Source organism: Natator depressus, chromosome 1, assembly GCF_965152275.1.
Source record: "Natator depressus isolate rNatDep1 chromosome 1, rNatDep2.hap1, whole genome shotgun sequence".
Taxonomy (NCBI): domain Eukaryota; kingdom Metazoa; phylum Chordata; order Testudines; family Cheloniidae; genus Natator; species Natator depressus.
The window spans coordinates 10,210,839-10,223,036 of record NC_134234.1 but is presented as its reverse complement, the minus strand read 5'-3'; the positions used below and the strand labels follow the sequence as shown (position 1 = coordinate 10,223,036).

Below are 12,198 nucleotides of genomic sequence, written 5' to 3'. Positions count from 1 at the left end.
CGCTCTCCGTGTAGTATAGACAGACCCGCCCAGACCTTGTGGTCACCTTACATATATCCGACAAGCACTTAGACATCACAGTGATGGGCGTGACATGGCAAGCAAGGATGGCCAGATGGCTCCAACCCCTAGATCAGATGCTGGGCACCCTAAAACATTGAGGTATCTTGGGTCTGAACTCTAAGAACATGAGAACGGCCAGTCAGGGTCAGATCAATGGTTCATCAAGCCCAGGATACTGTCTCTGACAGGGACTAGATTCTCCTTTAGCTCAACTGGCAGGAGCTTGAGCTTTTTGGAACAGGAAGGCCTGGTTTCTAGCTCAACATCTGTTGCTAAACTCTGAGTTGTTATGGTGTCCAGTATACTGACAACCATGATGTTCTAGGTGACTGCAGATTTGTTATGCTATTTCATCTGGGTCATATGAACATAAGAATGGCCAGACTGGGTCAGACCAATGGTCCATCTAGCCCAGTATCCTGTCTTCTGACAGTGGCCAGAGCTAGGTGCCCCAGAAGGAATGAAGAGAACAAGCAATCATTGAGTGATCCATCCCCTGTCGTCCACTCCCAGCGTCTGGCACTCAGAGGCTAGGGACACTCAGAGCATCTGGTTGCATCCCTGACCATCCTGGCTAATAGCCATTGATGGATCTAGCCTCCATGAACTTATCTGATTATTTTTTTAACCCAGTTATAGTTTTGGCCTTCACAACATCCCCTGGAAATGAGTTCCACAGGTTGACTGCACTGCGTGAAGAAATACTTCCTTTTGTTTGCTTTACACCTGCTGCCTGTTAATGTCATTTGGTGACTCCTAGTTCTTATGTTATGGGAAGGAATAACTAACACTTCCTTATTCACTTTCTCCACACCAGTCATGATTTTATAGACCTCTATCATAACCCCCCTTAGTCGTCTCTTTTCCAAGCTGAAAAGTCCCAGTCTTATTAATCTCTCCTCATATGGCAGCCGTTCCATGCCCCTAATCATTTTTGTTGCCCTTCTCTGTAACTTTTCCAATTCCAATATATCTTTTTTCATATGGGGTGACCAGATCTGCATGCAAAGCGCGAGGGTACCATGGATTGATAGAGAAGCAGTGTGATATTTTCTGTCTTATCGATTCCTTTCTTAATGATGCCCAATATTCTGTTCGCTTTTTTGGCTGTCGCTGCATATTGAGTGGACGTTTTCAGAGAACTATCCACCATGACTCCACGATCGCTTTCTTGAGTGGTAACAGCTAATTTAGACCCCATCATTTTATATGTATAGTTGGGATCATGTTTTTCAGGGTGCATTACTTTGCGTTTATCAACATTTTGTTGCCCAGAAAGCAGCCGCCAGGTCCCTGCAGCCCCTAGGCGCATGGGCTGCCAGTGAGGTTTTGTGTGCTGCCCTCATGCCTGCAGACACCGCCCCCACATCTCCCATTGGTTGCGGTTACCGGCCAATGGGAGTTGTGGAACTGGCACTGGGGACGGGGGCAGCGTTCAGAGCCTCCCTGGCTGCCCATGTGCCTAGGGGATGCAAGGACCTGGTGGCCACTTCCGGGAGCCCCGTGGAGTCAGGGCAGGCTGGGAGCCGGCCTTAGCCCCAGGCCCCCAGTGTGCTGCCAACCGGACTTTTAACGGCCCAGTCGGCAGTGCCGACCGGAGCTGCCAGGCTCCCTTTTCGACAGGGTGTTCTGGTCAAAAACCGGACGCCTGGCAAGCCTAGTCACAGTTCTGAAAGGGTCTGTTTCCCTTTGCATTTCACTCTATGGTTTGTGCTACCCACTGTCTAAGAAAGGACCTGCTCCAGACCAGCCATCTCAGACAGCCACTGGGGACTCTGCTGGGACACTATGATCTCGGCAGAGTGAAAAAGCCTATGCTTGCAGCGTCCCAGTTGGATCCTTCAAGCTTCCTCCTACTGTCAAATTCAATTGGATGAGGTCCCTGCCGTAACAGCACTGGAGACGCGTGTCACCCTGTTATTCTGCTCTGGCGGTGGTAGCCCGTTCCCTCGGCTTTGCAGAAACACGAACCTTTCACCACCCGGCTTTGCCGGGCAGAAAGCACAAGGTGGGGCCTTTTGACAGACGGGCTTTTCCATCTGCACAGGCTGCTTGCAGCCTAAGCCCTTTTACAGACGGAAACCAATGAAGTGCACAGTGGGATCACGAAGGGGAGATCGAGCTCGAGAACTGTGTCGTGCTGGCAAAAAGGCCGCCCAGTGTCAGAACAAACCCCAGACGGTTAGTCAAATATTTATAATGCAATTCAAAGCTTTGCCGCCGATTAGACCAGGCAGATGCACCAGATGCACTGCAAAGTATTGCCAGGTATGCTCAGGTAGGACATACCTGCGGTGGCCTGCAATGCCCTAAGCGGTGCTGGGGGAACACACCTGCAGAGGTGCTCAGTAGACCAGGTGTGCTCAGGTAGATCGCACCAGCTGTGCTGTCAATGCAGCAGCCACAATCCAGCTCTCCTTAGAGGCAGCTCAGCGGAGGGGTGGGTGGGAGGGGGGGTTTGCAGCACTGAATGGGTTGAAAAGCAAATGGTCCAGCCCTTGTTGGCCGGGGGCGAAATGCAGCATTCCGTGAGGCATGCAGACACGCGGGTAGAAAAGCCGGTACCTGTACTTGTAGGCTGCCGTCTCGTTACCACTGAGAAGCAAGGCAGAAAACAGCATGGTCAAAACCTCTCCAAACGAGGATTAGCAAAAGGTCAGACAAGTCCCCATCAATCCCCCCGCGGGACTCCGAATGCGTCAGGAATCCAAGAGGCAATGTACATAGACACATAAGAGCAATCACAGGAGAATAAAAGGTTCTATCCATGCCCCCCCACACCCCCACATCTGAGCAGCTGGGTTATGCTGGGTCAGCCCCTCAAGAGACAAGGAAGGACACCGGCCACATTTACAAATGGGGAACTGAGGCACAGATTGATCACGGAACTGGCCTGAGGTACCCACAGAAAGTCTGAGGCACAGCTGGGAATTGAACCCTGCTTTCCATCCACTGCCTGATCCACACGTCCCTTCTTCTTCCTTGGCACCCATTAATGGTTAGCCTGGAGCGTCCCAGGCCTCTGGGCAGCACTTGTAACAGGCTGCCAAGCCTTCTCCCTCTCGATTCCCAGCTCAGCTCCGGGAGCGGACACATGCCATTGCTCTAGGACAGGGCGGCTGTTCAGCGACTCGTACCAAACGAGCTGCACGGCCCCCGTTCCCAGTGGGAGGGGTGTAAAGATCCATGGATGAGAACCCCGATCTGCAGAGCCTGGGACAGCGGATGGTCCCAGGGTACCTCCGGGGACAAGGCAGAGCGGCAGCCAGGGAGCCCTGAGGAGAGTGGGCGCTGCAGGAAGCCTCTCTCAAAGGACCCGTAATGACAGCACCCTGCAGCCCTCTGACTGCCCAACACACTAGTTAACCCCAGGAAGGCATCTGGGCAATCACACAGACTTCTGGCCTGCTCTGACTGCAGACCTCAGCTTGTCTCCTGATCACCAGTCTGACTGCAACCCCAGCCTGGGACTACCTCTGATCTCCCATCTCTGACCCTGGCCCGACTCTGACCCTGGCTCTTGCTTATTGAACCCGGCCCTAGCGATTTCTCCGACCCCTGCTCACCGCCTACCCCAGCCCAGCTGTGACCGTTGGGCAAGACTGCCTTCACCCTGGTCCCGTACAAGAGGTCCCCATCGGAAAGGATCACAATTGCACATACCCTGGCACTCAGCAGAGATACCAGCGGCCATATAAGCCTGGGTAGCAAACCTCCCTGAATGAAGTTGGGAGCAGTTTACCACTGACTTCAATAGGACCAGGGACATCTCCCCACCACCACAGATATTCGTGGTGCTCATTATGCAGCCAGAGCTTCATTGACACAGCAAGGCAAAATGCAGACACTTCTGCTCAGGAGCAACTTGCTGTTCAAGAAGCTTCCCAATAACAGCATCTCGAGTTAATGTGGTCACGTCGGAAGGAAAAGCACTGGAAAAAGGGAAGTCGAGAAAGAAAAGCCAGCAGAGGGATCTATGTAGCTATCGGCCACACAAATGCCAGGAGAGGGTGTTCTTGCACGAACCGGTGCTAGCGAGGACAAAGAGGAAACAATCACAGGAAGAAGACGACAGCCATTGAAATGCACCCTCTCCGCTCCTTTAGGACGTGGCAGCCAGCGAGAGAAAGGATGGGATGTGGCACAATGAGGTGAAGATCCAGGAGGCAGCACAGACTTTGGGCTGTGCAAACCAAGGCTGGGAATGCATTCCTAGATCCGCGCCTGCCTGGACACACGCGCGGTGCGTTTCAAAAGAGCCTGGACGTTGTTCAGAAAACAACGGAATGACTTAATGACGGTTGGCGACCGAAGAGCAGGCATTGCACACTCCGAAATTAGAGGGCGTCCCAGCGCCACCCCCTGGCCAGATACAATCTGCCGGACACTGGGGTTAGTCTGGTTACTTCAAATACACGCTGGTGTTGATGAGCTCAGGGGAATATTAACATGCAACATCTGATGGGTCCAGAAATAGGTACCCAGCATTGTTCCCTTTAAGAGCCCGGAATGATTCCCCATTGACGTCAATGGGCTTTGATCAGGCCCAGTATAAATTTCCGGCTGGAGAAAAGGTGCTGGGTCCACAGCCCTGGAGGCCTGAGCTTTCTGCCTTCCAGCTCCACCGTGCGGGCCCGGCGCAGGCTGCAACCCACACTTGCCCCGCATCGGCCCCTGCCAACAGGCTCAGTGCTGACCTGGTGGGACCCCTCGCTGGGTGTGGGGGGAGGTACGTCTCCAGCCTCATTCAGATTGGAGCTGACAGGGTGAAAAATTACTCACGTTGTTTTTCCATCTTTACTCACGTTTCTCGGCTGCCGGCGAACCGGAACAAATCCTGGCGCTGAGCCTGCCGGGGCCGCCTGCTGCCGTGGGAACACCTGGCCTTCAGGAACCAGGCTGAGCTCAATGTCTTTTCCATGGGACACTGAAGAGCCATCCAATGGAAAGGCTCTATTGGGCCTGAAAGGAACTAAAGTGGTGGGTGGTCTTGCAGAGCAGTATGGTCCAGTGTGTAGGGCACGGGGAGTCAGGAGACCTGGGTTTCATTCCTGCTACAGTCTAACTTGCTGGGTGACCTTGGGCAAGTCACGTCCCTGCTCTGTGCCTCAGTTTCCCCCACACCCTTTGTCTTGTCTATTTAGACTGGAAGGTCCTCAGGGAAAGGTCTCTCTCCCTTGGTGTTTGCCAGCACTTAGTACAAATAACCCGCTACTGCAATACTCCCCAAGCCTCATAACCCACAGCCCACTTCATAGCCTGCCTCCACCCCTCCTTCCACATGCTGCCTTGTGCCTGTATCCCTCTGCTTGATAGAGCCGCCCATTCTTCCTCCGGTCGTCAACTCACTTTTCCCAGAATGCCCTGCTCCGCCTCACCACATCTTCTGACCCGTCTGCACAGAGGCACCAGTGGCAGCCAGGAGTTATCTGGCTCCTGGGAATGGCCTCCTTCTGCTAGACCTTCACAAGCCCCAGAGACACTCTCCTCCAGCGGGGAAACCGGCCAGGATAAGACTCAGCCAGGTGAGGAGACAAGGGGAAGAGAGATGGATGAAGGGACCTTTGTCACGTGGAAGGCACATGGGAAGCTGTTACAGATCAGGCTCTGATAAGATTTCCTCCCCCAAGCCAACACATGGAAGGCTGTTACAAGCCTGCTCTGTTCGGGTGCTGCATGCTGGGAGGTCTGTGAGATAGAGAGGAAAGGGTTAACCGAGGAGGGGAATGTGACTAGCTGGGCCGAGCACAGGTCTGGGAGCCAGGAGCCAGCCTCTGACAATGACTCATATCCTGACCTGAGGCAGACACTGAACTGCTCTCCCTTGCTTTCCCACATCTGTCAAATGGGGATAATTTTATAGCCCCCCTCCCAACGGTGCCGTCATCACAGGGAGCGTTATCTAGCTAATGTGGAGGAAGCCTTTGCTTGCATCAAGTGCTGAATGAATGGTGCAAAATGTGATTAAACACACATGGGACAAAATAGCAGAGAAGTCCTCCATGGAAGCCACAAGAGATCACCTGAGACAGGAGGGCTCACACTTCGTTGTCTCAGAAATTCCCTCCCAGGAAGCAGGCAATAAGACCAGGACTAAAAAAAACCCTTTTTCATATGGACTTCCTCTTCAACACACTGCTCCACCATGGACCCCCTGCGGCTGCCCCCAGTGCTATGCTGTAGGATAGTTGGCCCAACCGTTCCCTGAGTTAAAGCCGTGACAAGCGCGTATTGATCACCGTCGATCTATCCTGAGCAGCTCGCCGCGAGGGCCTGTGTATTTTTTACTTTGAAGTGAACACGCATCTCGCACTAGTCCAGTTTTCTTTTCTATTACAACAGCACTTAGGTCTCGTCTGGCGCAGCACAAAATCCCCCATGAACAGAATACAGGGGCTGTGGTGCGAGCACTGTGAGGCTCGTGACATTTTGTGTCTGTGGATGGTTGGTGAAAAGTGCCCAGAGAAAGAGCCCTGCAGAGTGGAGAGATAATGTGTGGTGGGTAGCAGCAGGGCCAGCATCCCACAAGTTGCCCCAGCCAACGTGTCTCAGCTGGGAGCCCAGCCCCACCAACTGCTAACCTCTCCAGGGGAATCCCGAGCCTCCTTAACGCCCACTAACAGTGCACCTTGCCAGGCTAGGCCCTCGGACAGAACGTTACATCAGGATTTGAGCCCCTAGACTCCATTATTGCAGTAACCACGGGCTTGTCTACATGGGGAAGTTAGTGCACAGTGAGCCAAGGTCTGCATTCAAAGCACACTAGCTACTCCTCCCTAACTTCCAATGTCCACATTCCTACTGCACGGTGAGTGCCCTCGGGCGGTTTAGCTTAATACGCTTCCAAAGTGCATTCAGCGAATGTGCACAAATGCACACTTAACGCACAGTAAGTGTGTCCGCATGGGGAGTTAGTGCAGAGGAGCTAGGGCACACCCTCAGGCTTTGTTTTCACTGGGAAAAAGGGTGTGTTCTCAACTCAAGGTAAAAGTCTAGGGAAGACCAGACAGTTAGTGGCTGTCACACGAAGGCCATGTCTACAGTACAAAACTACGTCGACCTAATGTACATCGGCACACAGCCACTGCCGTTATAAAATCGCTTGTGTGGGTGCACACTTGGCTCCTTGTGGCGGCGGTGAGCATCCTCACCAGGAGTGCGTGTATCGGGTGTATTGTCAGCGTGGGGCACTGTGGGATGGCTCCTGAAAGCCAGTAACAGTCGACGTAAGCGACGCAGTGTCTACACTGAGAGCGCATCAACCCAATGACATCGGCCTGGACTCTACGCCGCTCAGAGCGGTGGCATTACTACATCGGCGTAGGGAGGCCCTTACGTCAAAAATTGAAGTGAAGACACTTCCATAGTCGGTCAACGCAAGGCAGCTTATGTCGACCTAACTCTGTAGGATAGACCAGGCCTAATTAGCAGGTGAGTTAAAGCCTCAGTTTCCCCACAGACTTGAATACAGGTGAAAACAACAAACTGCCTTGTCTTCACTAGGATGTGAATGCGAGCTCATAAAACCGCTGTTTCCCTTGGGAAGATGCAGCCGAAGAGAGCCGCTTGGGGTCTGATTTTCAGAATCTCGGAGCACGCACAAGTCCCGTGGAAGTCAGTGGCAGCTGGGCCCGCCCAGAAAGTCTGAAAAGCGGGTTGTCAGAAACTTGTGCTCTACTCTTCTATGTGCAGACATGGAACTCAGTTCTCCTCTCTGGCAGGAAAGATGGCCCGGTGGTTATGGTGCTAAACTAGGACAGGGGAGCCCTGGGTTGGACATGTCTACACTCAATGTTGCAATGCCTAACTGATTTAGGAGCCTAAGGTCCATTGTCTTTCAGTAAGACTTAGGCTCCTAAGTCAGTTAGGCATTGCAACACTTAGCGACGTGACACCTAAATACCTTTAATGATCTGGGTCTTAGTCTCACTGTGCCAGGGAACCCATCTGTACCACCCGAATAACTGCGCTGCCCTAGCTCACAGCGCGGGGGAGGATAAATACATTAAATATTGAGGGGCGCTCAGACACTACAGCCATGGAAACCATGGAAGTACCTCAAATAGATCGTTACACTGGTACAACTGCTCAGGGACTCTGACTCCAAACACAGAACACAAAGTTGGTCTCTGCCCCAGAGACATAACAGTCTAAGTGCTGTATCGACAATGGTATAACTGACCACAGAAACTGACCACTTAAAACTAGGGCTGAACTGTAAAACCGTCCACCAGGAATATTTTACAGGGATAGCTCCCAGCTGTGACCACGGAGACACATGCAAACACATCCACGCCTCCCAAAAAAGGGAGACAGGAAAGCAGGAGATCTGAAAAGATCTTCATCTCCTTGTGCATCCTGATTTACAATGCTATTAACTTTCTCGCCTGGCATTAGGCCACAAATAATGATTTGTCCTTGGATAATCTGTGCTTACGTTTCAATTCTATTAATGCTATCTTGGAAGATTATCTCCTGCACTTCAGGCCGGGGAAACAATTAAAATAAAGCGCAGCAAGTTTGCTGGGCTCTTTCAAAACAACATTGTCGTCCAGATGCTTGTGAAGGGGGGAAGCATGTGCAGTATCATTCCCACAGCAGCTCTGAACAGGGGTCATGGGAGGGTGCTTGTGAAAGGACAAAGCTGTGGTGTAGGAAACACACCCAAGTAAGCTCCTATGACCCCAGTCTCAGCGCAAACAACTCCTCTGTGCCATCCCAGCTACAGCTTTTAACAGCTTGCAGATCTAAGAGACCAACCCTTCAAAGTCTTGCTGACCTCTTTCTGGGTTGGGTCTGTTTCTGCTCTCCTTTACACCGGCGTGAATCAGGAGTCACTCCTCTGAAGTTAATGGAGCGTTACCATTGTAAGTGAGAGGAACAGCAAGCCCATTGATTTCCATGGGACTGTTTGTGTGCATGAGGAGGACTATACAGGTGTCTAAGACTGCGTCTACACTTAGAACACTACAGGAGCACGGCTGTAGTGCTTCAGTGTAGACACTCACTACAGAGATGGGAGGGATTCTCCTGTCACTGTACATAATCCACCTCCCCGAGAGGTGGTAAGTAGGTTGCTGGAAGAATTCTTATGATGACCTAGTGCTGTCTACACCTGGGGTTAGATTGGCATAGCTGCACGTCTCCAGGATGTGGACTTTTCACACCTGAGAGATGTAAGTTTTCAGTGCAGACCAGCCCTTAGGGAATTCAGGGCTTGAAACAGTACTTCAAATAGGCCTCTGAGGGTGTCTCCACTGCATCGTTTACCCAGCCCAGGCATCCAGTTTAGCCAATCCCACTGCCAATCCCAGCATCCACACAACAGAACCACACTCGACCCAAACCCTAGGCTGGGATTTCTGGGGGCGTGTATGGAACAGTGGCTTTGTTCCTGGAAACAGTTAATTCTGGATGTAAGCAGGGTCTGAATGAATTCTCCCCTGACAGCTAGTTCAGGGGGGGAAAGACTTCAGGAACAAACTGTATTTACATGAACACACCTACTCTGCATAGGTATCTAGCAGACCGGAGCTGTGTAGCTCCAAGTGATCAGCTTTGGCTGGTGTTGGGTTACAAATCACATTAGTATGGAATGCAGGGGTAGTGAAATGTTGTTACCTTCATTGTAAGACCAAAGGGGAGCAGAACTGCTGAGCTTGTCCTGATTGAGGGGTCACCCTAAGCTGAAAGGAACCCGCTAAGCCAGGAGCTTGAATGCCAGCCCTCTTTGACAGTAAAAGGGGTGGAGATAGGTGTCCCAGCCAGGAGGTGTGGACTCTCCCTAAGGGTCCCCAGTCTGATGTAATCTGTTCCTCCTCACTGTTCAAAGATAGAGCTAAATAGGCTCCCTTAGGAGCCTTTTGTTATGTTGAAGTGCTTGAAGGAGAGCTGAAATCACGTGTAGTGGGGTGGTGTTTCTGCCCAGCCTGCAAGGAGCTGACAATCACTATGAGAATGATGTGCAGAGGTCACAGCAGAGAGGCAGGTGGCAGCAGAAGGTAACTGACAGTCGGCTGGTGAACGAGTGGCTGGTGAGGCGGTGAGCAGAACGAGTGTCTGGCAGGGTGCCCAGGTGGTGAGCAACAGTGGCTGGCGGGGTGGCCAGCAGAGAGGAACCACAACTGGTGGGGTGCCCAGGTGGTGAGGAACAGCGGCTGGCAGGGTGACCGGCCATGGCAAGGGCTCAGATGGTGGAGCAAGCAAGGTACCTTCTTCCCCAGAGAAATATGTGATGGGCACACATGATAGGAATATCAGAATTGCTAGACAGGATCAGTCCTCCAAGGCCAGTGTCCTGCTCAGACAGCAGCCAGCAAGCCATGTGTCAGAGGAAGGTGGAAGGACCTGCAGCAGCGGCTGTGGAATAATCTGCCCCTCATGAACATCTCCTGATCCCTAATCTGTAGAGATTGGTTTAAGCCCTGAAACATGAGGTTTGATTTCCCTGCCAATATTCTTTTCTTAGCACTAATGGCTAGAATGCTGGATGTTCTCGTTACCCATATCGCCGCCAATCCCTCCTTGACTTCCTGCAAAATTCTTGGCTACAACTCACATCCTCTTGTGAGGACCAGTCACACTCCACGACTACTGGACAAGAAATTGTCACGGGCCTCAGAGAAGCAAACAGTTTGCAAATGACCCATGGGCTGAAAATGTGGTCACAAAAACTCTTTGGCAAATGCTTGTGAAGGTAAAGTGCATCCCTAGGCTTACCCAGTGCATTGGAGAAGGGCCTGGAGGCTAGAGCCCCATTGTGCTGGGCACTGTTCATAGGAACCGGCATCTATTTTTGAACAATTCACCATGAGAAGAAAAGGTGGAATTGATCATTTCACAGATGTGCAAGGAATAATCCCCCCAACTCTAGATCATTCACATTTTCTCCAGGCTTTTATATGAAAGAACAAAACAACACATCACCTCAGGCCTTCGAAAGGGAATAAAAAAGTGAGATGGAAGGCCCCAAAGTGGAATGTCAACATTTTGCACTTTCACACAGCTCTAGCATCAATTGCCATTGCCAGCAATGTTTATAGGGACATAGGAAGTGCCACACTGGATGAGAGCAGTCGTCCATCTAACCTGGTATCCTGTCTCTCAGATTTCAATGCTTCAAATAGAGGTGAAAGAAATCCTGAAACAGACAATTCTGCAATAACCTTCTCTTAGGAGAAGTTTCTTCCTGACCACCATCAGCTAGAGATTGGTGTATGTCCTGAAGCATGTGGATTTATGTTCCTTCCACCTATGTTTTTATCCAGTTAGATGTAACTGGAAACTTCTGATCCAGTTTTAACTCCTGCTTAGCACCCAGCCTCAATGCCTTCTAGTGGCAGTGTGTTCCACAGGTTAATCATGCATTGTGTAGAAAAGTATTGCCTATGGATTGTAAGGGATAATGCGACGTGCTGTAAAGTTTGCCCTGAAGCAAGTTCAAGATGACTGCGTTGCTCACTCCAAAGGCTTAGCCAAGCCATCTTCAGCCACCAATCGCTGAAGAGAGGTGCTTGTCAGCAAACCAATGGCGATCATGCAGCACTTCCGCACCTCTTACTGGAGCAGGCAAAACGAGAACAAATTCAGCTCAGCAACAAATTTTTACAAGCATCAAATGGCTCAGGCTATTGCTTTCATGGGTTATTAATTGTTAATACATTTCGCTGCATTCCCAGCCACAAGGCTCAGACTATTCCCCAAGGGCCGTTACAGCTGAAGTTTTTCATTATTTTCTATAGATGAAACACGATTCAGAGCGCAAGGCGGCCCCTTCTCTCATCCCTTTGCTGATTTATTTATTTCCTTTACGGGGAGAATTTCGTACGTTTTTAGCACTCATGAAATGAGGCCTAGTAGCACCTTAGGGCCAGGCAGCTGCTGGACAAACTTCCTGCACGACTACATTCTGGGAGGAGAAACTGAGGAAGGACAGGCACACTGGGAGGACCTGCAGTTTCTTGAACAGCATAATATAAGTACAGAGATGTCCAGTGACCTGCAGTCCTGACTGGCTGCAGTTCTGGGCCCTCGCCAGACCTTATTCTCAGCCTGCTGCACCCCCACTGCAGGTCTGGGCCCTCCAAATAGCTCTGTCAGTGCCCCTCACTGCTGAACTAGCGCATGATGAGGGGC

General features: G+C 51.3%; 1 protein-coding gene across 3 annotated transcripts in view; it reads right to left on the bottom strand.

Moving 5' to 3' along the window:
- The window catches only part of ARRB1 (arrestin beta 1), a 175,365-nt gene that overhangs the window by 114,566 nt on the left and 48,601 nt on the right, over positions 1 to 12,198 (bottom strand). For 2 of the 3 annotated variants that reach the window (XM_074954585.1, XM_074954578.1), the window contains exon 2: positions 2,629 to 2,658. The exons of the other annotated variant lie outside the window; for it this stretch is intronic. In XM_074954585.1, coding sequence (XP_074810686.1) covers positions 2,629 to 2,658 — 30 coding nt within the window. The remainder of the gene's footprint in view (positions 1 to 2,628; positions 2,659 to 12,198) is intronic. 3 annotated transcript variants of the gene reach the window in all.